Source organism: Pinus tabuliformis, chromosome 7, assembly GCF_031772625.1.
Source record: "Pinus tabuliformis cultivar Carrire ecotype Pingquan chromosome 7, CPIR1, whole genome shotgun sequence".
Classification (NCBI taxonomy): Eukaryota; Viridiplantae; Streptophyta; class Pinopsida; order Pinales; family Pinaceae; genus Pinus; species Pinus tabuliformis.
The window spans coordinates 1,313,762,764-1,313,789,630 of record NC_142293.1 but is presented as its reverse complement, the minus strand read 5'-3'; the positions used below and the strand labels follow the sequence as shown (position 1 = coordinate 1,313,789,630).

Below are 26,867 nucleotides of genomic sequence, written 5' to 3'. Positions count from 1 at the left end.
AATCAAAGTGTTAAACATTACATTACAACATATTTACCATACGGGGTTGGAGAGCGCCTCTTGACGCAATAAGCTAATCTTTTAACAAATAGATCCTCTTTCCATTTAAAATTTTGATAAAAAATTAACATAAATTTTAGGTGTGAATTTTATTTTTTCATGATCCAAAACCTATACATGGTAAAATAATATCTTTATATGTTTTATTTAATTTTTAATCAAATCTAATTATAAAAGAGATAAATAAAACTTTACACTAATTTTTATTATTAACCAGTTCAGATATGTCCTAAACCAGATCTATCAAGCACCAAGAGGGATCAAATATTTTTTTCACTCTTGCATATCAAGAAATTTGATCTCTCAAGGGGCTTGGTAGATCGAGAGTTCAGATGGATCTAGGCTGGTTTAATTTCCCCTTTAAATAGACTGTATTCCACATGAATACCATGGGTCATTTTTTATTTTTATTTTGATAAAGTTTTTTTTGTCAGTGAAAGTTCAATTATTATATTAACATCAAAGTGTAGAGTACAAAATGCATCTCAACATGCCCCTTTCTCTCAGTCCGACCAGACTTATTGAGATTGCGACTTGGAGGATAACATGAGCTACCAACTTCATGCATTATTTTCCGACAGCCTAGGAACCATGACATACATAAAGGAAACAAAAAGAGAAACATAACAAAAAGCAGCATATTAAGGAGGGGGGTTGGGGGGGATTATAGGGGGAGCTGTGAAATAGCCAGCGTCATGAAAATCAATATGCTCCACCCTCCCTTCTAGACTGCGAAGGTGTTCGTTGGTGTGCCTTTGCTGACATCACAAATTATCTAATTCTTCCATGATTTCACTTTGGCCAAATTGAATGTCATTGACGAAAGCAGCTCGTTACGATCATCATACCTTTGGTTCCTGAGGTTGTCCATGTTCTCTTGAATGTTATGGATTTGAGCAGCGATAGATTCCAGCGTCACTGGAGCAACCACATGCTTCGAGGAGCCATCAACTCTCTCCTCTGTCTCACCTTTGCCCAACGAACCTGATAAGGCGTCATTGTCCCGCTTTGGTTGATTTGCTTGCTGCGGATTTCCACCCCCACGACATGGTCTCTCTTGGTGGCGAGGCATCTTGATGTACCCAAAACACCTGAAAGGACGACGAACACAAATACCCTCCCAACCCCACACAACAACATAAAACAATGTAACTTCTACCACTGCCCCCAAAGAGAATTGAGGGGCTATCCTGCACTGGTCGTCACCATAATCAACTCTCCATACCCAGGCAAAGCAGGATGAGGATTCCTCAGCATAGGGCTTCAAAAGCTGAATGCGGCATCCCGCCACCTCTTCTACACTTGTCTTTGCATATTTCCTCCAGCTTTCCGAGCCCTTCCCAACTGTAATTCCTCGCGAGGGTCCTGAGAAACCAAAGTCTTGCCGCAGGCGCCAATCAATCCCAAACCACCAGTCTCCCAAACAAGTTCCCTACTACTCACAAACCAAAAGAGGATAATTTGCTAGTGCTTGGCCAAGGTTTGTCAGCCTTGGCTCTTTCATTCTCCCTGGACGTTCCAGGGTCCTAAGGATCATCTAGCGCTACCAACACACCCCACACTACGTATTAGTTGCTAGCTTCTCCGCCTTTGCCCCAAGGCCTAGACCTCGACAAGGCGTTCAAGAGTTCCACAACCCTTACCGCATTGCATATCACTACTATCTCCCACTACGACCAAGCAATGTGTAACTAGCGCCATGGACAAGATTTAATAGCCATCATCATGGGTGACAACCTCGCACGCTGGCCCTTGCTATCACGTCTATTGAACATGGGGGTGGGACGCGCGTGGAGGCTAGACAAGGTCCATCGTCGCTTCCTCTACCACTTGTCCAACAATTAAAACACCGATCAAATTTATTTTATTTTATTTTAATCCAATTAATTTTTTTAGATTATATTATATAAATCTTTTTATTTAATTTAAATTTTCTATATAATTTCACTTAATCAAAATATTAAACATTACATTATAATATCTCTCATCATAATTTTTTTTAATAGTAATAAAGAAAATTTATTATAAATATGATACTATTTTAATGTTACTCAATAAAAATATATTAACTATTGGAAAATACCTATGACATGACATTTTGAAAAGTTTTCTAACCCCGGGCTACGTTAAAAGGAAAAATCAACCATCCACATCCATGACAAGAGTTCCAAAATGTAAGACTTTTTAACGTAGGGCAGGGAGAGGAGAAACCCAAACCCCTTCATGATGATTCGGCAGAAAGTGTGAAACAGGCCACAATAAGGGAAGTCCCATCCAAATGTGCGAAATCAATGAGACCGTACGGTTTTCCCGCCCGGTTTGGCTGACGACAAAGCCGAGGAAAGCCCGCGTGCTGAACCATGCGCTGAACCGTGCGGTTTCATTGGTCGTGGAGGAAGTTGGGAGTGGCAGAGAATTGGAAAAGGGAACAGATGGGCATCCAGTTTCGGAGGTCTGATAAAATGGGTACTGGCTTTTATAGGCCGATATCGTACAATAATCCCGTGTACCCAGGGTCTTGCCCTTGTCATTTCTGGGCTATAAGGTCACATGAATCGATGAATTGGTAAATCCATTAATATAAATATAGTATACAGCCATTAAATATATATATACACTAGTGAAGAGGCTCGTCTTTTGATGTGGATATAAGCTGCTTACCATTTCAGTTTTTTTGACAACGTTGGGTTACCTGACCTCCTCTGTCTGGTTACACGGCCATAGATTCTATTCAGAGCCCTTGATTCTGCTTTATGCTGTGACAATCCATTCTGGGTATATTAATTTTTCCTTGTTTCTGCCTTTTCGTGGTGACAATTTATTCTGGGCATATTTATTTGAGGTGGCAAGCTGTATGGAAATTGACCTGGGAATATTGGTTCATGTTATGATCACTTGTTATCTAGCTTTAGGTCTCCATGGAAGACATTGGGTAAGCTCCGACCAGTGAGCTGAGAGCGTTTAGGAGGAGAAATGGGTCTTCACAATGTTGCAGACAATAATACTTCTGTGGACTCCAGAAAATTGAGCAGCAAGGAGAAGAAGTTGAGACGCAGGGAGGTATGTACCATGGACCTACCCCCATTTTGTTCCAAGGTTGGCTTGTATTTTTGGAGGGCGATATATTCTACAATTTGGTCTAGAATCCAAAGATACTGTCCTCCTGCTTTTTTCTGTCAAATTTGTGATTTTGGTCTCCAATCGTACTGTACTGGTGTTATGGGTAGCTAATTTTGTAGTTTGGGTTGTTGGGCGTTTGGCATATCGTGTTCTGCGTGGAAGAAATTATGGGTTCTCAGACATGGCCATGCTAATCCTTGTTTATCATAGGGAACCTACGCCTGTTATCTGTTTTTTTAATTGATCATTAGCAAAAGGTGTGTATGTGTGGGTTGCTCATCTGTTTACTCTTTTTGTTCTACCGTGCTTAACTCTTTTTCTCTTTTTCCTTTTTCTATATTAATCTAGTTACCGAGTTCTTTGGGATTTTCATGCTCCTTATTCTATGGAACCTGTTCTCCACTGTTTTGAACATCCCCTTTATTTGCAGAACCCTTGCCCTTTTTCTCCACTATTTCTAGCAAGACGTGGCTTACATGCCCCAAATCAAAATGACAGAGCTTAAAACATACTATTTGGGCTAAGTCAAAAATCAACACCAAGGTAGACACCAAAGGAAATGTGCCGTACTTGATGGATGAAAAGTGCACGCGTCATGAGGGACCAAGTTATAAGGGATGAGGGATGCCTTGGACAAGTTCAATGAATTCCTCTTTTACTTGCCTCTACTCTGCACGGATAACTTTTATGCCATGTACGGTGGTAAGAAACTTACCATTCAATCTATTTTGCTGCTGCTGCATATTCCCACAAGGTTCATGGATTCTTGTACATTTTCTTCAACTTTGATAGTCTCCATAGGCTCCCTCTCAAATGGCTCCAAATTTTGAAACTCGTTGTGTATCCTCCTGGTTGTCTTCAAGAGATCAATGGTAGCTACATGCATATTTCAGTTATTGTCTCCTGCCTCTGCTAGTAAGTTCCCTGCTGCTTTTCGTTTCCCACACTAGAATAAGAGCATTCTCTTCTTCTTCATATTTTCATGATCTGCCCATTGCTCCTCCATGGTTATATATTACATGTTGGGAGACATTGTACTCATTTGACCAGTGTAGTTAAATTCTTCTGATAAAGCTAGAAGGTACATCTCGATTTCCACCTACTTCCTTTACTGTTGCATGGTAGGCTTCCTTGAGACATCTGATATGTGTTCATAATGAAATTTAATGGGAAGTTATGTAGTGTTTTATAACCATAATGAAATTTTCATTAGCTAGTCTCAATATTTACATTACCTTTACTACTATTGTCTCCAACATCGTCATAATATGGGTTGCTGTTGGGAGCTTCCCAAGTGTGAATACAAGTTGGTCTTATGATTAGTCAAGGTAGGAGGTCTTGTCTCAAGGGAGAGCTGGGATGATGCTTCTCGTTGACGTTGTTGTTGTTCCTCCTCGTATCTCCACTAATTGTAGATATGGTAACTTTAGGCAATCGTCATATTTGTTTTTAATAAAGTAGTTTTGTAGTGTCTCATAACGACAATAAGCTTCTCATGCATCAGTTAATCCATCCCACTACTTTAGTTCTTAACTGATTTACTAATAATAGATTTATAGCAAACCAACTCTTCCTCCTTGTTTCATGCTCATAAAATTTTATTTGGACATGCCTTAGTTTTCCAGGAAATTTTGAGGTTCACAGCTTAATTTGCCACCTTGTTCTTTAAATTCAGATGTGATGCTGTTCAAGTATATTGGATATCAGATTGAAACCTTGCTGTCTTCCATAACCTCTTGGATATTATCTGTTATTAGCCCAATTGTTCTTCATAAGATATATAGCATAGAGGGAGTCTCAGGTTATGTCCAACTTTTGAACATTCAAGGTTAAATATAATTCTAAACCTTTGGATTAAAACAATAACTGCTACTTCATTATCGATGGCAATCCACAATTTTGTAGAGTAGGTTAACATTATATTTTGGTGATCACTTTTCGTGTTATTTTTGCTTGTTTTACTTGAATTTTGTTTATCCGCTCAATTAACTTTTAGATTTTTACATCCTTTATGGATATACTATGATGCATCTTATCTGCTCTCATGTAAGCTAAAAATAAATTTAGAAGATGGTATTTGACATTTTCTTTTGAAACTTAGATTGAGACTATACTGGTGGCCACTATACTTAAGTGGTTGATCCCTTATAACCAAAATTACCAGGACTGTGGCTGCAGTTTGGAATTGACAAAAGTTCTGACGTGGGTGCATCCACCATTTCAAATTTAGGAATTGAGAGTGTGACACCTTACTTTTTTATATAAATATGTATTCATATGCAAAAAAAACTATAAATTTCGGGGAAAACAAATATGAAATTCGAGATTGTAAATACTTAGATGCCAGTTGCCAAATTATGATGTCATATAGGATATGAGTCATGACCTGTCGCAATTTAGTATTAGAAAATATTTGGAAATTCAGATTAATCACTTTACTGTATAGAATTCAAAATTTCATTCCAGGAATTAGAATTCTAAATGTCATTTTATCATTTTTAAAAAAGTCAGAAATTTCAAAATTCACAAGTCATAATTTTACTGTAAATAAAATCTGAATTTTTACATTTTAAATAAAATTCATAGTTTATACAAAAGCTGAAAAACAGAATTGATGAAGGAAGCTGTGATGAATGTGAATAAAAAAATATACGAGAGGTTTGTAGAGAAGATTCATCATTGTGTATATGTGTGTGTGAGTAGTATTATATCAATGCTGCGGCCATGCTGTCCAGCAGAGTAAGACAACAGCAAAAGTGAGGGACAGCCTACTGGCCATAGAGTTTTTCAGAAATACAAGATTGAGGCTGGCAGTATGTTTTAGCCATCGTTTCCTTACCCTAAAATTAGTCTGCTGGCTACTATAGAATCTTCTAAATTGGGAATACATATACTACTTCTGCATTTGATCAGGTCCACTGCAGGCTGCTAGAGCCTGACTCCAATTTGTGATGCTGCTGCATATGATATACGGAAACATTGTTGGACTGTGTTTTATGCATGTGCTGCCAGGTATCATTCAAATGATCCTCTGGATGCATTGGTAGGAGGAACCCCTCAGTTCTTCCCTGCATTTGAAGGCTCAGTCAACCTTGTTTGGAGGGATTCTATCTTGTCTGCCAATCTGCATTCTTCAATCTACTCTGATCGTCTGCTCCTTTAGCATGAGTGGTCATGAATTAATTTCTATCCCTTTCTCGAATTTCTATTATGGTCTTATATTTAACATCTTTCCAATCATCCCACTCTCTTACTACCATATTGAGTTCATCGTGGATGTCTCTTACATGCCTCTTACACCTTTTAAATCTTCTTCTCATTTCAGAGGTTTCACAGTACAAGCACCTATCGAGGTGGCCGTGGTTGCTCGTATCTCTTGCCATATCACATCATGAGTAAACTAAGACGGATAGAAGGGGATCACCACTATTGATTTGAGAAGTTATTTTATTCCACAAAGGGATATCCACACCACATAGAGGTTGAGACAAAATTAAAATCAAGCTGGGTTGAGACTGAATCTAAGAAATAACCCCCAGTGAAAATTGCCTTCATGAGATATCGATGTTAGCGGCCAATATAAGAGACTATTTTGCTTGCAATTTTAGAAAGAACCTATGACGAGTGGCCAACAATTCAATGCAAGAGTCGTGGTGAGAGGTTAGCTAATAGAGCTTGTGAAGAGATGCATGACCCTTGGCCTTTCTTTCGCTCCATTTCTAGGTACTCCAGTATAACCTACAACCAATCTTCCACATATGGCAGTATATGTGTAAGAGTAGAGTCGACCCAAGGAATGAAATGGCTCTTCGTAGTTCTCCTATTCAAAGTTCTCATTTGTCCTATGAAGCTCTCCAATCCCCATTTAGAAGGCTGCAAAGCCATTTGAAGGAATGTGGGAGATTTTGCAACCGCCTTTCCTAAATTTGTAATTGCCCAACTTGGGTGGCTGTGGCTACATTCGCTTTTTTAATCTACCTTAGCATTGATTATTTGAGAACATGAAAGGATTGGATGTCTTCAAACCAATTTGCCCAAATTTAGGTGTGAAGGATCACTTATTTGAGGGTGATATCCTTTTGCGTCATTAAACTTCTAATGTTTGATAAGAAGGTTGGATCTCTTACCGCAATCACCCTCATCCCTTGAGTCTTTAGCAACTTTAACCCTTGAAAGGTTGCTAATGCTTTTGTTATGTTGTTGGTTCCTTCTTCTATCCCCTAATCATAGCTAGACTCTGGTTTTCCTTCGAGATTGATGGTAACCCCCCCTGCACCTGCCACTCCTCATTGCATGTATGATATTAATATTTTAAAATCACAAATATTTAGATTACAAATGTTGAACTAATTTAGGAATCCCCATGAGTCCAAAATTAGAAAAATTAAAATTTAGTAATTTTGCTCCTCCTCTAGTTCACGCCCTTCACATTCTCCAATGGAAAATTATTTGGTATGTCCCTAGATTGATTGTAAGAAGAACTATGGCCAAAAGTAGTAGCGTCATGTTGCCCACTGACGACAAAAGCCATATAACCTCTTATAATTGACCTAACTGAGCATGTCTTATCGTCGACATGAAAAGGTTTGTTGGAGGAAGAGCTCAAAAAGAAGTTAGCTATCGAGAATTTAATGGTATCAAATTGGGGATTCTAATCCCACAATTTTGAAAGCTCCTTTCTATAATCATCATTTGTGTTGATTTTTCAAGTGCTATAAAGACTAGCACGCTTTCTGAAATTGATAATTACTTCTAAAGATATTTATTTCACTTTAGCACATTCCAAGTTAACATTAAGCAATTATACTTCATAGATTCCAACCATAAATGCAATAGGATAGTAGAAATCACAATAGAACAATGATGGACAAAGACAGAACACATTTTTACCCTAGGAAAACCCTCTTCTAGGGAAAAACCCAACAACCTTTTCTTAGAGAAATTATTCATTTCAACAAGAGATACAATTTGATATTCCAGTCAAAGTCAAAATGACCATAATTCTGCTCTTGTCAACCTGCCAAAAATAGGCCAAATTTCAGCCTCTTGCTGCTGCCCAGAGATTTGTCCTTTTGCCAAAAACTCAACTTGTTGCCCAGAAGTCTGGTTTTCTGCTTAGAGATTCGGCCTTTTGCTCAGAAACTTGTCTTGCTGCCCAAAGATTCGATCTCCTACCTAGAAATGGAAATTCAAAGATGGTCAACAGTTAGGTTTGCCACAAAAAATTTCGTATTGAGGAACTCAACCTCTTTTGCCTCAGATATCTCTCTCTTTCTCCCACATGTGAACATAAGATAAAAATTGTTGTGTTGATTTGAATTGATACTAAATGGAGGAGAACAAATGGCAATATATAGTGAATGAATGGGCCGAATTAGGGTGTCTCTAGCAAGGTCTACTTGACCTATTTGGAGGCAAACTTTTGAAATTCAAAATTTTATTTTCCCTCTTTAATTTTTGAGCCGACTTGAAATCAAAAGTATATTTTATTCTTTTACAATTTTGTGGGCAAACACAATGAATGAACATTGACCGCAACTACTGAAATTCAACACTCCCTTTTAGCTAGCGAGGTATTCATTTGACTTCTTCAGATGATATCTTGTTGAAAAATTTCTCTATCCCAATAAAATGTTAAATGAGCTAGCTATGTTGATGAATCCATCCACCTCATGTTCTTTACTAGAACCATGTAGAAAGCATCCCACATCAACATCATGTAAGGGAATCTAGTCACCCACTAGACACATCCCCTTTGCAAATGGATTTAGTCACCCACTGGCCAAAGGCCTTCTGGGGTCCCGTTGGCCAAATACCTTTTGGCCTTTTGGGGTCAAGACTAGTCCTTGTTTCACCAATCCACCAAGTTGTCACTTGGAATCAGGCACCCCCTAACACATGGTGAAACCCTGGGCCCATTTACCATTCCCACATGTCGTCACATGCTATTGAATGGCAAATCACTTGCCCGATGCTAAAGGCACTCACTCAATCCACTTGGGGAGCACTTTGGGCCTTTATGCTCTCTGGGCAATTCTCCCTAGCCACATTACATGGGCCCTGGTCAATACCTTAACCTGTTAGTATCCCGACCTTGGGAGAATCTCTGCCCCTTGACGCTACAACATCAACACTCCCTTTGACTAAGGGAAGCATTCTCAACTAATCTAAGATTGTCCCCGAAGTATACAAACTTCACCTTGGGACAAAGGCTTTGTGAGAATGTCAACATCTTGCTCATCTGTAGAAAATTGCATTGGAGCCTTGCTCCCTTTTGTACCATATCCTAGATATAGTAGTACTCAATGTGCTTTGACTTGGCATCATGGTCGTCTCCTGCACTAGATCAAACAATCTTGCAAGTAGCTTTGACTTGGCATCATGGTCGTCTCCTGCACCAGATCAAACAATCTTGCAAGTAGCTTACACTTTCTTCACAACTCACCAAATTAGTTGCAATATACAATGCTGCCTCTGCAGTCTTGAGTGCGATAGATGTTTGCTTCCTACCCAAGCATAATCCCAAATGAATCATCATCCTGATGTGCTCTTCCTGTCTTCAACACTCTCTGCCTAATTTGAATTTGTATATCCCTGCAACTGTACTTCTCAATTTACATCCAACTGTACCATGCTGGTACCTCAACACATGTTGTGCCACAGCTACTTTTTGGTCTTTCTGATTGGGTGCCCACTCTGATACTTAGCTTCTTCATATTAGTTACCATGGGAGTGGCCATGGACTGGCTATCCATCATCCCAAATATTTGAAGGATCATAATAATATGCTTCCTTTGACCAAGGAAGATCTCACCCGACTTTTGCCACACTTCTAGTCCCAAGAAGTAATGTATCCAACCAAGATCCTTCATCTCAAACTCAAAGGTCAACTTCCTTTGACATTGAAGCAGGGCTTAATTGCTCCCGTTATCATGGAATTAAATCCTCCTTCCATTGTGCTCCCTTTGTCATGTGGGTCCTTCTGCTTCCGTAAAAAACAAGTCATATAATATCATGATCAACCAAGACTCATCATATATCCATCCATTTGAGAGTACCATGCCCGAGGTTTGTACAAATCCTTCTTTAGTCTACAAACATGAGATTCCCTCTCATTTACCTTAAATCTTTGAGGTAGCCCTATGTACACTTCTTCTTCCTCAACTATTCCATTGAGAAAAGCGGTCTCCACATCCACCTGATGTAATATTCAACCCATAATAGAAGCAAAAAAAAAATCATTCTAATAGAAGTGTACTTGACAATTGGAGTAAATGTCTTCTCATAGTCCTCTTCCTCTTCATGGGAGAATCCTTGCTTTGTACTGATCTATGTTGCCATCAATATTGACCTTCCACAGATTTCAGCACAATGACATCCTTCAAACTTGCTGGCCTGCCTGCTTCCTTTGAACTAGGAGCTTTTCCAATCATCAGGGACGGTTCTGGATGTTAGTACAATTTCTCTCTCTTGAACACAAAGAGTAGGTCTTCTACATGAATTCCTTCTTTGAAGCTTTCCAAAATTTCTTTTACTAGTTTTCGTATGGGTTGCAAATGCTTGGGACTCACCATCTTGAGGTCTCTGAATATTTACTTTTGATACCAGTTTAGATTCTTCTTGAGTACATGAGGTCCATAACTGATCAAACTTAGGAATTTTTGTTCTACTACAAATGCTAGATGCAAATGCATCCCATGAATTAGGTAGTCCATTAAGAGTTGTAGTCACAAGTTCTGTTTTTTCAATGTTTTCTCTAATAGCCTTGAGTGATCTCTCAATTGAGAGATCCTCATGAAGTAGGAAGCCACCGTATCACCTTTAGTCATTTGAATATCACAAAATTTGTTCCTTAAACTCATTTTCTGACCAATGTTGTTGATGCTATACAATCCTACGAGGGCATCATGCATTTGCTTTGAAGTGTCCAACTCTGAAACATATGGAATCAAGTGATCTCTGATGGATTCTGTTGAATTTCCACGACCCTGGTGCTAGGATAGAATCTTAGAATCTCTGACACTACTAAACCAAGGATCTCAACAAAGCTACTTTGCACAACGAAACAATATAATGCAGTGAATCAACATGCACACATATAGTCAACTTTTTACAATTTTTTCAACGAACTTCGTTATATTAATCAACATATAATACAACTGTCTAGGGCTCTCATACAAGGGATAATGGCCCTCAATTATCCACAAGTACAAGAATACAAGATACAATGACAATCTCTCTACAATAGTGAACAATCACAAACTCTATGTTGTATCTCGTCCTGCCGGTCCTTCGCTTCCAATTTGCTCTCTAGCTGCCCCTTAGTCCATCAAGAGACAACACATAGAGACTCCGGGAGTGCTGCCACTAATCACTGTTGCAAGTCACTTCAGCTATAGTGAACACGAGCTAATCCAATTTGCGCTTCTAGGCTGGCCAATACCTGAGCTCTAATCTACCAGTCTAGCAGTCCATTAGTCCATCAATGTACTACACATTAGGCTCCAATCTTCACCCAACCTACAACTGTCAAGCTCTCTTTATGACCACTTGTTGAGGGCTACTTTGGGCTACCTACACACTGCCCTCCACCAGTGCAATGGCACCCAATCCGATCACTGTAGGATCTGCTCCTAGAAGAGGCTTTCAACCACCAAGACAAGCCTTCCAATTGGCTCCCACAGGTTGCAACTAAATCCCATCCAACTAACATGAATTCAACACGAAACCATCATCAAAACTTATACCTTTTTCATTCTTCATGGGATGTTCTATACTGCGGTAAGTTTGTACCTTTGGTTAGGGCTGCGACTATACTGTAACAACCTTCCTCCTTCACGTCCAGGCCTCTTTCCAGCTGCGGCCTCCCTTTTCCCAGGTCTTCCCACACTCCTTGCCAATCTTGGCTAGAAACCAACCCCAAACAAGCCCTTTTGCATGTTTGAACTAGCTTGCGGCCTACTTGGGCTCATCAATACCCATTCGACCCTTTGTTCCAAGCAAAACAAGGCCCGTGGCCTAGCTGGAAGTATCACTCACAACTGTGGCTTCTTGTAGGAGAGAAAACCCACACAAAACTTCACCAAAACAGTGCCCAAGTCATCTCCAGGTATGCGGCCTACCTCTTCTGCTCCACGGACTTGTAAAACCCACTCAAAGGTGACCAAAACAATCCCTTTCCACTTCGGCCCTCTTCCTTCTTGAAATGCGATTGCCTTAGGATGTTTTTCCTATGAAAGATGCACACTTGGATGATTGAAATGAACTTCCTCACGTTTTATTTATATCCAAAAGAAGGGCTCCATGAATTCATGAAGAGACATGTCTTTTGGACATAACCATCTCAAGCCTACATGACTTGATTGTCGAAAATCCCACGTTATCTTCAAAAATTCACATCTCTTCAAGGACATCTCGGATTTCGATGATTCTTGGAGTGTTGGATCCTCCCGCCATTCTCTATCATCTCCATCCATCACATATCCAAAATGCTCCATGGCTTTGGCCTAAACATCGATGGGTGCAAAACCCCAACCTTGGGTTCCAATCCCATGATGACCTATTATGGTGCTCCAACCTCCAAACCCTGAACCCTAGGGCTTGGAGTACCTCCCAAGCTACTAAAAAATCAACAGATTCAACAAGAATGCTCTTAGCTGTGATTTCAGACTTCTTGTACCTTGCTTTTCCTTCATTATCCCGTGTTTCAGTAGCCTTGCCTTTCACATACTCCATAACATCATTTTCTTCAAGAATGAGATCAATCCTTGTCTTCCAAGCCCTAAAATTTGTAGCACCTTCTAATTTATTCTTTGACTTAGTAGATGAACCCATGGCCAAAGATCTGATCAAAGAGTAGATTGCAGAAGTAAGTGTCTTCAACTGTGATCTCAATGCCCTTTCCTTCACCAAAGCTCTGATACCATGCTGATTTTTCAAGTGCAATAAAGACTAGCACAATTTATGAAACTGATAATTACTTCTAATGGTATTTATTTCACTTTAGCACATTCTAGCTTATCATTAAGCAACTATACTTCATAAATTCCAACCATAAATGCAATAGGATAGTAGAGATCACAATAGAACAATGATGTAGAAGGATGCAACAAATTTTTACCTTGGGAAAGCCCTCTTTTAGGGAAAAACCCAACAACCTTTTCTTAAAGAAATTATTCAATTCAACGAACAATTTGATATTAATTTTTCCCTAGTCAACCTGCCAAAAATAGGCCGAATTTCGACCTCTCGCTGCTCCCCAAAAATTTTGCATTCTGCCCAAAAACTCGCCCTGCAACCGAGAAGTTCGGTTTGTTGCCTAAAGATTCGGTCTCCAGCCTAGAAATGCAAAGTCAAAGTTGGTCAATTGTTAGTCTGCCACAAAAAATTCCGTCTTGAACTCAACTACTTTTGCCTCAAATATCTCTCTCTTTCTCCCACGTGTGAACAATAGATAGAAGTTGTTGTGTTGATTTGAATTGATACCAAACGGAGGAGAACGAATGCCAATATATAGTGAATGAATGGGTCGAATTAGGGTGTCTCTAGTAGGGCCGACTTGACCTATTTGGAGGAAAAATTTTGAAATTCAAAATTTAATTTTCCCTCCTTAATTTTGGAGCAATGTTTTCAGACCCAGACCGGTCATTGAACGGGTAGACCCCTCGAACTAGGAACCGGTTAGAACAGACAAAAAATGGTAAACAAACTGGACCAAAAAACCAGTCAACGAAAAACACAAAATATTCAAATTCCAAAGAAAACCACATATATTAATGTGCATCCACATGAATACAAACTATTTATACACAAATAAGCAAACATTCTCATTTATAGAGCATGCAAGGGTGTACATAACCAAAATAACATTGAGTGGAATCGATATTTGAATAAAAAATACATCAAAAAGCAAGACCTAGATGATCTCTAGCAGTGTTGCGGGGGAGCGCCCCCCCCCCCCCCCCCTTCGAACCCGCTCCCGAAGCGCGCTCCGGGCGGGAGCGGGTCGGGAGCGCGCTCCCAAAATCGCTCCCGTAAAAAAATTTACGCTCCCTGGTCTGTTAGGGAGCGACTCAGGGAGCGATCGCTCCCGTGCTCCCGGAGCGTTTTTTAATGCCCGGGAGCGATCGCTCCCGTGCTCCCGGAGCGTTTTTTAATGCCCGGGAGCGATCGCTCCCGTGCTCCCGGAGCGTTTTTTAATGCCCGGGAGCGATCGCTCCCGGGCATTAAAAAACGCTCCGGGAGCGATTTCAGCCGGGTCGGGAGCGGTTCGGCGGAAAAAAAATCCGCCAAACCCGAAATTTCCAAAAAATTTAGAATTTTTTTTTTATTTTATAAGCCCAATGGGCCAAAAAAATTTCATTTCAACTTCATTGAGCAAGAGATTGAGAGCTGGAGCAAGAGCAAAGGAGCAAGGAGCAAGAGCTGAGGAGCAAGGAGCCAGAGCTGAGGAGTGAGGAGCAAGTGCCAAGGAGCGAGGAGCAAGCCTGCAGAGGTAAGTAACTTAATCATTTAGTTAGTTTAGCTGGTTAGGTAGTTAATTTGGTTAGTTTAATTTAGCTGTTTGAGTTTAAAGATCATGTATTTAAATTAAATTAATAAATTAAATGAATTAATCCCAATAAATTAAATTAATTTGCAGATTCAAGACTCAAACCCTACAAACATCAAACACCATGGACCTGGGGATATTTATTGGCATTTTCCTCTTCCTGGTACCTTTTATGATTATTATGGTGGTGGAGAGTAGGAAACGGAGGGGGCCTGAAACTGAAGAGGTGGATGAAGAAGCCGGAGGAAGTCAAATAGGTGAAAACCCCAGTGAGGGGGAGGTGGAGGAGGGTGAACATGACCCTCAAAAAACTAAACAAGACCAAACTCCATTGTGGAAATATGTTCACAGGGCTGAAACAGGGAGAGGGGGTGGAACCACTAAATTTCATTGCCCCCATTGCAACACTGATTACACAGGCTCATACACCCGTGCTAGAAGACACCTCTGCGGGAAAAGGCCATGGGATGGAGAGAAACAAATAGGAATCAAAACTTGTGCAGCGGTGTCAACAGCAAATAGAGCCAAATACATAAAGGAAGAGGAGGATGCCCAATACAGAACAAAAAGATCAAGGGGTTTCTTTGAACCAAGCTCACAATCACAAAGAACTCCTTCAGCATCCTCCCAAGGCAGTGGATATGGACATGGAGGCACAGGGTCATCATCTTTAAGGCGTAGAACCATATCAGATTTCCTTGATGAGGGGTGTAGGAATGATGTGGATTCAAAAGTTTACAGGTTCCTCTATGCATGTGGGATACCATTCAATGTTCTACGCTCACCTTATTGGCACGAAATGGTTTCTGCCATAAATGATGCCCCTAAAGGATACAAGAGCCCTGGGTATGACAAGGCAAGAACTGTTGGCCTTGATCATGAAAAAGCAAAAATATCACATTCTTTGAATAAAATGACAAGTTCTTGGATTGACAATGGGGTGTCCATTGTATCTGATGGATGGACAAATGTAAAAGGCAAGCCATTGATAAGTGTTCTTGCTGTGTCCCGAAGTGGTCCCATCTTTCTAGCTGCACATGATTACTCAGACAAGTTCAAGACCGCTATCAACATTGCAGAAGCATTGCTTGAAACAATTGAGCGTATTGGCCCATGCAATGTCATCCAAGTCATCACTGATAATGCTCCTAATTGTAAGGCAGCGGGAGCAATTATTGAGGATAAATACCCGAACATATTTTGGTCTGGATGTTTGGTTCACACATTGAACCTTCTGTTGCATGATATTGTCAAAAACAAAAATGAACAATACCAATGGATTGGTGATTTGTACAAGAAAGGAAAAAAAATGATAAAATTTATTACAAATCATAGCAATACCCATGGCCTTTTCCGCAGTCACTCGAGATTGGAGTTGCTAAAGATTGCGAGGACTAGATTTGGTAGCTATTACCTCACCTTCAGGCGCCTTTTGAAGGTAAGAGAGGCATTAGCTAGCATGGTATCAAGTCCACATTGGCAGGTGTTAAAGGAAAGGGCTACAAATGTCGCTGACATGGCAGGTTTTGAAACGGTGGAGGAGGCCGCTCTTGATGGGCAGTTTTGGACAACTGTGAGACAGGTATTGGATTTCACCAAGCCAATTTATAACATGATTCGGTTTGCAGATACAGACAAACCAGTGATTGGCGAGGTGTATGAGCAAATGGATACCATGTTGGGGGAAATAAAAGACATTGTTCATAATAAAGATCCCAACTTGTACAAACTGATTCATGATTGTGTGTGTGAACGGTGGAATAGGCTTAACCTTCCACTACATTGCTTGGCGTATATCCTTACGCCAAAATACTACTCAGAATCTTGGTTGGGCAAACCTGCAGCAGGGGGTGGTGTTAGGACCAAACCCCATTTAGATCAAGAGGTAACTAGAGGATATCTGGAAGCATTAGAAAAGTTGGTGCCTGACAGGGAGGAATGTGCAGCTGTGCGCCTTGAAATAGGCAGATACTTCAGTGGCAGTGGTTTGTATGGTAACTTCCATGCAATGGACGACAAAGATAAATTTGATTCTCTCACATGGTGGGAAACATATGGCGGCCACGGACTTTTGCCAAAATTGGCAAAAAAAGTTCTTTCACAGGTTGTAAATTCTTCTTCTGCAGAGAGGTGTTGGAGCACCTACAGTTATATACATAATGTGAAAAGAAACAGACTCAACGAAAACCGAGCAGAAAGCTTGGTTTATGTGCACTACAACTTGAGGTTGTTGAGCCATTACTGTGATCGGGCTAATGAAGATCCCACATATAAAATTTGGGACAATCACCCTGAGGACGACAATTTGGAGGATGGCATTGTACATATTGAAGAACTAGAAGAGGAGCTTGTACGGGATGAAAATGAAGCAGCTGCAGCAGCCATGCCACCTCCACCTCCACCATCCAGTAGCAGTTCTCGGGGCCCGAGTCTTGTTCCATTGCTGTCGCCACCTCCATCGACACCCTCACGTGGAGGCTCTAGTTCTGGTCGTCGGTCTGTGCGAGAGACTCCTAGAAGACCACCACGACCTGCTTATACTCCTGGAGACTCTTGTGGCAAGGGCCACTTGTAGATTTACAGTTTACTTGTCTTTTTTAGTTTCTATTAGACTTTAGTTTTCATAACTGTTGAGTTTTGAGTCCTTGACTCTTGACTCTTGACTCTTTCATATCATTATGACATTATGATATTTTTTGTAAACATTATATCACTGTGACAATGAAAATTTGAAGTTTGAAGTTGGGCCTTGGCAATTATAACTCATTGGTAATGATTGTGAATTATGAATATGATGCTTTGTGAAAGACTAAAGTTGTTTCATTTCATCTCATTATTCATGTTTCATTTTATAAATTTTTAACATTTCATATCATGTTAACAGTTAGAAGTTAGGACTTAGAAATATCTTCGATATTACTTCTTGTAATGGTTAAACTTGGCTTACAAGTACAACTTGTTACTTTGGTGATCAATGATGATAAATGTTATTGAATTTTCAATTCTGAAAGCTTGAAGTTGAAACTTTAATATTGAATTTGATGAATCATGATTTATAAGACTCAATATGTTGCAGTTGTAATATGTATTTTACTAACTTGTGGACATGGTTGATGACGATTATAATTTCTAGATGATTGATGTGATATGGTTCAATGATCAATTTATGTTTTTTTATGTTTTTTATGTCTATTTCATCATTCTACATGTTTTTGTTGACATATATGTATCAAAAATTAAAAAATATAAAAAATATATATATTTTTAAAAAATCGCTCCCCGATTCGCTCCCAAACCGGGAGCTTCTGAAAATGGTCGCTCCCGCTCCCCGCTCCCGCTCCCCGCTCCCGCTCCCGCTCCTCGCTCCCGCTCCCGCTCCCAAGTAACATTGATCTCTAGTGTCCACAAAAAGTCGTGCTACAACAAATACCTACATATCATCAAAATCTTTGCCTATATTGGGATCTTTGTCATTGCACCGAGGGGCACTCTACAACCCAATATAGGGTAGATAGATGTGTAGGCGTTAGATGTTAGACTTTTTAAATTCACTTTTTTTATATTGTAATTTTGTTTTCATTAATAAAATTATAAACAATTTCTTATATAAAAGAAAATCATAATATACATATGACATTAAAATATATAGCATATAAATAGTAGTCATAAATTACCCCCGTTTTACCATATAACTTAAAATAAGGATTTTGTAATCATATTTATTTTTAGCTAATAAGCACATAAAAATTTAATATTTACAATATAACAAGATTCTTAACCACGGATATTCACCCCATTTTACCATGGACATTATTAACTTCTAAATAGGCTTTCTTACAATACCATGGGTCAATACCATGGTTTATCACTACCACATACCCAAAAACCATAACTCATTTCAAATTTTTGTTTTTGTTTTTTTTTGTTTTGTTTGTTAGTTCTTTCATATTTTATTTTAATTTAATTTTATAACATTTTTAAAATTAAAACTTAATACTTACAATAAACATACAATATAACATGAATCTTAACCATGCATATTCAGCTCCATTATACTATGGATATTATTAACTTGTAAATAGGTTTTGTTACAATACCATTGGCCAGTACCATGGCTTATCAATACCATTTTCCCAACAACCTATACTCATTTCAAAATCAAAATATTTTACAAATATTTTATTTTATAACATTTTTTAAATTAAATCTAAAAGCAAAAAGCTATGGGGAGATGTTGTAGTGTTGTAAATGTTTGTAAACATTTACATGTAAATATTTGTAAACATTTACATTTAAATATTTACATGTGGGCTCAATTAAAAATAATAAAAGGTTCAAATTAATTGCCTAGAGAGTCGCTCTCCAATGCAATATGTAGTGATGTTGTAATGTCTTGTAAACATTTTGACTTGGTCAAAACAAAATAAAAATAAAATTAAAAAATAAAACCTGCATAGATCCATCTTAACTCCAAATCTACCAAGCTTCTAGAGGGATCAAATCTCCTAAGATGCAAACCTCTTTTAAAGTGAAAAGAGATTTGATCAATCTCTATGCTTGTTAGATCCAGAGTTAAAATGGATCTAGGTTAGTCAATATCACCCTCTAAGCATTAAAATAAGATAAAAATGCTTAGCATGTCAATTCAAGATTTTGTTTAAGTGATGGGTACATTTTTGTAGGATCATGATAGAGGAGTTCAACAAACAATACCACTAACATCAAGGTACATAATTGGTGCTCTTGATTAAATGCTAGTTCGATATGTTGAGAAATCTAGGGGCAGCGAGATTAGGTGATTTCTCTTACTTTGATAACTGTTTGTGATGCACTTTTACTTAACTTGATTAGCTTCTTCTTGCACTTGATTATTATTAGTGTTCTTTATTTTCAAACAACTACTAAACAATAAAATCAATGGGGCAATAGGACACAAGATGTAGGCGATTAGCCAGGGCCAAAACCTCTCCAACTGAGAGGAAAACCCACAAGAATTCTTCCCTTCTTATAGAACTTCAATTGACGAATTCCAAGATCTATGACCCTTGACCAAGACCCTCCAAGACCAAGTTAAACCTTGCTTCCAACAACTTTTCGAATTACCCAGCGTCTAGAACTTCGACCTGCCTAGCAAATTCTTTTGCAACTTTGACTTGCCCAACAAACTCTTCTGCAACTTCGACCTACCCAACAAATTCTTCTGCAACTTCGACCTACCCAACAAATTCTTCTGTCCAGCAAATTCTTCTGCCCAACAATTCTTTTGCTCAGCAAATTCTTTTGCCTAGCAAATTCTTCCGCCCAACAAATGTAGAAACCCTAACATGAGAGAGAGAGAGGCCCAAAAACTTTGATCTAGTTCTTCTCTTTCTTTTTCATCCTTTTCCAGCTTCTATCTTGAGAAGATCAAACTTGCTTGAATGAGTCCCCAAATGAGGTTGAGTTCCTTCTTATTCATAGGCTTGTGAGGGGTACAAATTGTTATCTTTAGGTCGACTTGTCCCTTCATGTAGGCCGACTTGACCTTCGCATCACGACGAGGTCTTGGAGGGTCTTTTGACTCTATTTTGACTCTAATAAATTCTTTTTACAACATGTAACATGCCCAAATGGGTCTTCAATACATGACAATGACTCAATTGACTTGTAGGGTAAATAACAAGCCTTAGAAGCACTCAATGGGTGTTCGACCTAAATAAAAATTTCTCTTGAGCATGAAACCCATGCCTCAAGAACAACAATAATAATTTTGTTTTTCTCTTTTCATTAAATACATAAAATCATGATTACATATGTCATTATGAAGACTGAACCTAGTTATATATTTCAACACTCCCTCTTAACTAGGGAGGTATTCATAATCCATGCAAGGTACTTGGACATTCTCAATCTGAAGAATTCTCATAAGAAGAGTCGGATTGGTAACCCATCTGTGTAGCATCATATCATTCAATATTGTTACATAGCAAGGCCTTGACTAACAACATATCTATCCATAAGATCAGAGCACAATGCTGGTAAGACCAATGATTTATAGGCAAGGCCTTGACTAACAACATATCTATCCACAAGATCAGAGCACAATGCTGGTAAGACCAATGATTTATAGGCACCTTCATCATTGTCTCTCAAGGAACATACCCCACCCCGGTGTTAACAGGGTATGTCCTTCCAGGGTTATTCTTATCTTGGATAACCAGTGCTCAAAGAATATCGATCCTCTCTGACTACTCTTATCTTGGATGCCCTACCACATCCTCAAAGAGTATCAGATGCCATATGCTTACCCAATCTTCCATTCTTTCTTCCCAAGGTGAAGACAAGAATGATGTATCTATCTCTCTCTCTCAACTAGGGAGGATATACTCATTCCTATAAAGGAATGTACCCAAGCTCTGTCTTATCCAGGGACTTGTTTCCAACAACAACCTTCTTTTTTAATGGAGATCATGGGACTTTTAGTTGCTTGTTGAGCTCCTCTTTTCGATGTCATGAATTTTATCTTCATTATTATGGAGCCTTCATCTTGTAGGGCATCGACCATCCATCACTTTCCTCAAGTCAGTCATGTAATCCTTCCCCTTATTGGAAAGCGATTTTCTAGTCCACATTTGGCTTTCCTTCATACAACTACCTCCTCCACATCATGTTTCCTTTAGGATCTTCTATCTCACCACATGAGTGCTAGTTGTAGGTGATATACACAACACTTTTTCTTGTAGCCCTACATTAACCCATCTAGATGTTATTCAAAAACCAAAAAATGAACATAAAATCAAAATTACCTTTTGTGATGGCCTTTCATCATGACATCTGTTGCTAGAGACATCAACATCTTGCGTATTCATAAACACATCTCCAAGACTTTCAATGTCAAGGGTCTTCTTCCTTTTTAGACTTTATCAAGGTCTTCATACCTTTCCCATGGAGATGTCACATCAGATTCATTGGATGTTGATTCCTTGTGACCTTAGTTGCAGCTTTCACGATCTCTTCTTTCTTTCTTCACATATTGCTCCTTAGGAACATGCATTTGTTGTTCCTTCATCTTTGTCAACCACCTCATATTCCATATGAGGGCATATTATCCAGGGACTTGTTTCCAACAACAACCTTCTTCTTTAATGGAGATCATGGGACTTTTAGTTGCTTGTTGAGCTCCTCTTTTCGATGTCATGAATTTTATCTTCATTATTATGGAGCCTTCATCTTGTAGGGCATCGACCATCCATCACTTTCCTCAAGTTAGTCATGTAATCTTTCCCCTTATTGGAAAGCGATTTTTTAGTCCACATCTGGCTTTCCTTCATACAACTACCTCCTCCACATTATGTTTCCTTTAGGATCTTGCATCTCACCACATGAGTGCTAGTTGTAGGTGATATCCACAACTCTCTTTCTTGTAGCCCTACATTAACCCATCTAGATGTTATTCAAAAACCAAAAAATGAATATAAAATCAAAATTACCTTTTGTGATGGCCTTTCATCATGACATCTGTTGCTAGAGACATCAACATCCTGCATATTCATAAACACATCTCCAACACTTTCAATGTCAAGGGTCTTCTTCCTTTTTAGACTTTATCAAGGTCTTCATACCTTTCCCATGGAGATGTCACATCAGATTCATTGGATGTTGATTCCTTGTGACCTTAGTTGCAGCTTTCACGATCTTCTCTTTCTTTCTTCACATATTGCTCCTTAGGAACATGCATCTGTTGTTCCTTCATCTTTGTCAACCACCTCATATTCCATATGAGGGCATATTATGTTGATTTCATCTTGTCAATATGTGAAACATGCATTCATGCATCTTTCCAACGAAAGAGAGATCCCTTTTCTTCGATCATGCTCATGAGGCAGAGCATTCATCCATGCTATCTGCAACTATATGATGACGTGACTCAAAATACATGCATACATACCTCATTTCTTATTTTTGTTCATCTAGACTTCCTTCGACAACTTCTTTGATTGAAAGTACTTGAGCCATCTTGAACTGCTGTACTCCTTTGTCATCATATCATCATCCCATGAATCCCATACAAGATGGAATTCTCAAAGAGACACTTGCTTCTTCCAAGAGAGATGAACCTTCCAACGGAGGATTTTGATTATCTGCAAATGTTCCTTCCTAATGATGATGATACATGATGAGTTCTTTCTATGCTAGATGACTTTTCTTTTCCCATAAGTACTACTTATGCTTTCAATGAGGTTACCAAGAGTTACTTCCTGTCTATGACGACTGCGACAATCATGTAGACTTCTACATCAACTATCCTTTCATGCTTTTCTAATGAGCTCTTGTTTTAACGGTATGCTTCTAATATGATACCATTTTCTACTAAGAAGCATTCAGTCATAATGTTTCTCATTTTGACTTCCATGGTAGAGGTCTTTTCACCTCCTACTTCTCCTTGCTATGCATTGGAGGAACCCTAATAGTGAAGATCTATCCCTTTGGATTTCTTCTCTTTAGGTTCTTCTCTTTGGAGCTTTATTTTTTTCTTTTCTCTTGTTGTCCTTCTTGAATTTCAGACAATCTTTCTTGTGATGCTCATATTACTGACATACATAACATTGGATCTTTGACGTATCCTTCTTTTTTTTTTGAGGACCAGATTTTTTTCAAACCGTCCATTTTCTTTTTGACATGTGGCAACAAATGCTTGAACTTATTCACTTGGTCCAACATCACTTTCTGCTTTTAACTTGGTTTACTTCAATTTTACACAATGACCAGAGTTCATTGAATGAGGTGGCTTCCTTCTTTCCAAAAATGCTACGAAGTTGTCCCATCCATCAGGGAGTGTATTTAGTACCACGATGGTCATTTCTCATGATTTTCCCCAACTCTTGCAGCTGGTCTCATATTTTTGACACCCTCATGAAGTATGGGGCTATACCTTCTTCCTTTGATATCATCATCTTGTAGAGCTTGGTTCTTAGTGATATCACTTTTCCTACAGTACTTATGGAGAAATTCCACCAGTTTGTCATAGATGTTTTCTGACTTTTCCAATTTTGCTACATGAGGATTCTTTGAGCCCTTATTTCTATTTTCATGTATTCAGCTAGAGCTAGAGCTTCTTCCTTTGGAGGTTTAGTGACAAATCCCTTAACATGCTCAACGACTTCATTTTCTATGAGGATCAAATCTATCCTTTTCTTCCATGCAAGGAAGTTTGACAACCCAACTAGTTTGTTGCTATCCTTGCAAAATGAAGTCATTTTGATAGATTCAAATATAGAAATAAAATACTTGTCAAGTGAAGATGCTCCTTGATGTTAATATCTTCAACTTGATGCCTTCTTGATTTTGATGATGATAGAAGATGTCTTCCTTCAAAAGTGATACTTCAATGAGAGGGAGATCATCTCGATTCCTTGATGATGATGATTACTCTTCTTCTTGCTTCTCTATAATGTAGAGACTTTTAGATGCTTCAATGTGTAGTTCGTTTATGGATGAGCTAGGGTTTTGACTTTGAGGCCTTCTTAGTTCCTTCCAGTCGCGCTTATCAAACTTACAACTTCAGATTTCAGAGCTTCTTCAGATTTTCGGTTTGCTGTTGCAGGATTGCAATTTCATCTTCTTCTGCAAAAACCCTAGTTTATACATGTGACTAGAAGATGGATGGATTTGTCTCCTTTCTCCTTCGCTTGAGATGGAATCTTCTTCTTATTAATTCAGCTTGCAAGGGAGACTTATTTTGCCACAAAACTTTGGCCCTCTTGGAGTAGCTTACACTTCAGAATTTTTAGTTGCAAGATGATGCCCTAATCTTCGCACATGTGGAGGAATATAGCCCAAAAACATAGCTAAGATGCTTCGCTTCTCCTTCTTTCTTCCTTAGGTATTAGGCTTCTTTTTCTTTTGTGATCGAACTTCTTGATGCTTCTATATTGCTTTGACCCTTGGGTGTCCTTCTTTAAGCTGCCTTTCCTTGTCTTGTCACCTTAGCTCTGATACCATGTTGAGAAATCTAGGGGCAACTAAAGTAGGTGATTTCTCTTACTTTGATAACTGCTTGTGATGTATTTTTACTTAACTTGATTAGCTTCTTCTTGCACTTCATTATTATTAATGTTCTTTATCATCAAACAACTACCAAACAATAAAGTCAATGAGACAATAGGACACAAGATGTAGGGAATTAGCCAGGGCCAAGACCTCTCCAACTGAGAGGAAAACCCACAAGAATTCTTCTCTTCTTATAGAACTTCAATTGATGAATTTCAAGACCTATGAGCCTTTACCAAGACCCTCCAAGACCAAGTCAAACCTTGCTTCCAACAACTAATGCAATTTCTACTTACCCAACAGATTCTTTTGGAACTTTGACTTGCCCAACAAATTCTTTTGCAACTTTGACCTACCCAACAAACTCTTCTACAACTTCGACCTGCGCAGCAAATTCTTCTGCAACTTCAACCTGCCCAACAAATTCTTCTGTCTAGCAATTTCTTTTGCCCAACAAATTCTTCTGCCCAACAAATATAGAAACCCTAACACGAGAGAGAGAGAGAGGTCCAAAAACTTTGATCGAGTTCTTCTCTTCCTTTTTCGTCCTTTTCTAGCTTCTATCTTGAGAAGATCGAACTTGCTTGAATGAGTCTCCAAATGAGTTCGAGTTCCTTCTTATTTATAGGCTTGTGAGGGGTACAAATTGCTATCTTTAGGTCGACTTCTCCCTTCATGTATGCCTACTTGATCTTTGCATCATGATAAGGTCTTGGGCGGTCTTTTGAGTCTATTTTGACTCAAATAAATTATTTTTACAATATGTAACATGCCCAAATGGGTTTTCAATATATGACAATGACTCAATTGATTTGTAGACTAAATAACAAGCCCTAGAAGCACTCAATGGGTGCTTGACCTAAAAATAAATTTCTCTTGAGCATGAAACCCATGCCTCAAGAACAACAATAATAAATTTATTGTTCTCTTTTCATTAAATACATAAAATCGTGATTACATATCTCATTATGAAGATCGAACCTAGTTACATATTTCAACATGATGCCCTCATACATGACAAAATCTAGTGGAAACATTGCAGTCCCCCCAATCTTGAAAGTTTGAATTATTTTTTCAAGTCTGTTGGATTTTGAGTGAGATCTAAAATTCTACTTTCTCCATATGAAATCCAATCAGGTCGGAACCACTCTCAAACATCCTCAGTCATTTTATGGTAATGTTAAAAATTTAAGTAAAATGATGAAAATGAATGATAAAGGAGAATGTCACTTTTACTTTATGAATTTAACATTACCATGAATTGCATAGCAATATTAGGGCCATAGGCTTGAATATTAGGCACCTATTGTGGGCTAGTGCCCAACCAAGACAAAAATTAAAAGACAAAAAGCAAAACAAGCCCCATTTGCTGCGTTATATGTGGCTTTACTGAATTGTTACCGAACTGGCTGGTTCCATTACAGAACCAGGGGTTTGGTACTGAACGGACCAAAAACAGTTCAAATCACTAGTATGAACTGGTTTTTTTCCTTAGACCGGTTTGGTCTAGTCTCGATAACACTATTTTGGAGCTGACTTGAAATCAAAATTATATTTTATTCTTTTACAATTTTGTGGGCAAATGCCAAATACAATGAATGAATGCCGAACGCAGTGACAAAAATTCAACACTTCAAATGATACTCAAGTGAAGGTGAAGATTTGAGTGAATTTGCATAAGATCTTCTACCTTTCGTTGATTGAAGCTTGTTTCTCTTTATTGAATTGATGAACTCATAAGTGTTCCATGTTCTCTATATTGCTCAAGAGCTACTTAGTTGTAAACTTGCAAAAGAACTCTAAATGTAAGCATTTGCAATTTTGAGGTTTGGGCACTGTAATATAACTGTAGGAATTTACAGGGTAAGTTCCTCAGACAGAACACCAAAGGACACCGCTCACAAACAGATCACAGATCAATACACCAGTGTTTTTGACGTGGTTAAAACCCTCAAAGAGGGAAACAGTCCACGGCCTGAGCCAACGCGGCCACTTCAGGCAATTTATTAATAAAAGAATGAAAATTTACATAAGCTTCTCTCATGGACGGTTAACCTACAAATGACCCTCCATGCTCTTTAAATAGAGATCATGGACCAATCGGGTG

The 26,867-nt window shown here is 38.7% G+C and overlaps 1 protein-coding gene across 6 annotated transcripts in view; it reads left to right on the top strand.

Moving 5' to 3' along the window:
• Positions 1-2,291: 2,291 nt before the first annotated feature.
• LOC149252375 (Acyl-CoA N-acyltransferases (NAT) superfamily protein) overlaps positions 2,292-26,867 on the top strand; it is a 107,792-nt gene continuing 83,216 nt past the window's right edge. The window contains exons 1-2 of one of the 6 annotated variants that reach the window (XM_089459669.1): positions 2,298-2,835; positions 2,967-3,120. In XM_089459669.1, the coding sequence (XP_089315795.1) occupies positions 3,034-3,120 (87 nt within the window). In that variant the 5' untranslated portion in view covers positions 2,298-2,835; positions 2,967-3,033. Of the gene's footprint in view, positions 3,121-3,637; positions 3,883-26,867 lie in introns of those variants that run through there. The other 5 variants (XM_089459673.1, XM_089459672.1, XM_089459668.1 and 2 more) reach the window with 5 other exon arrangements.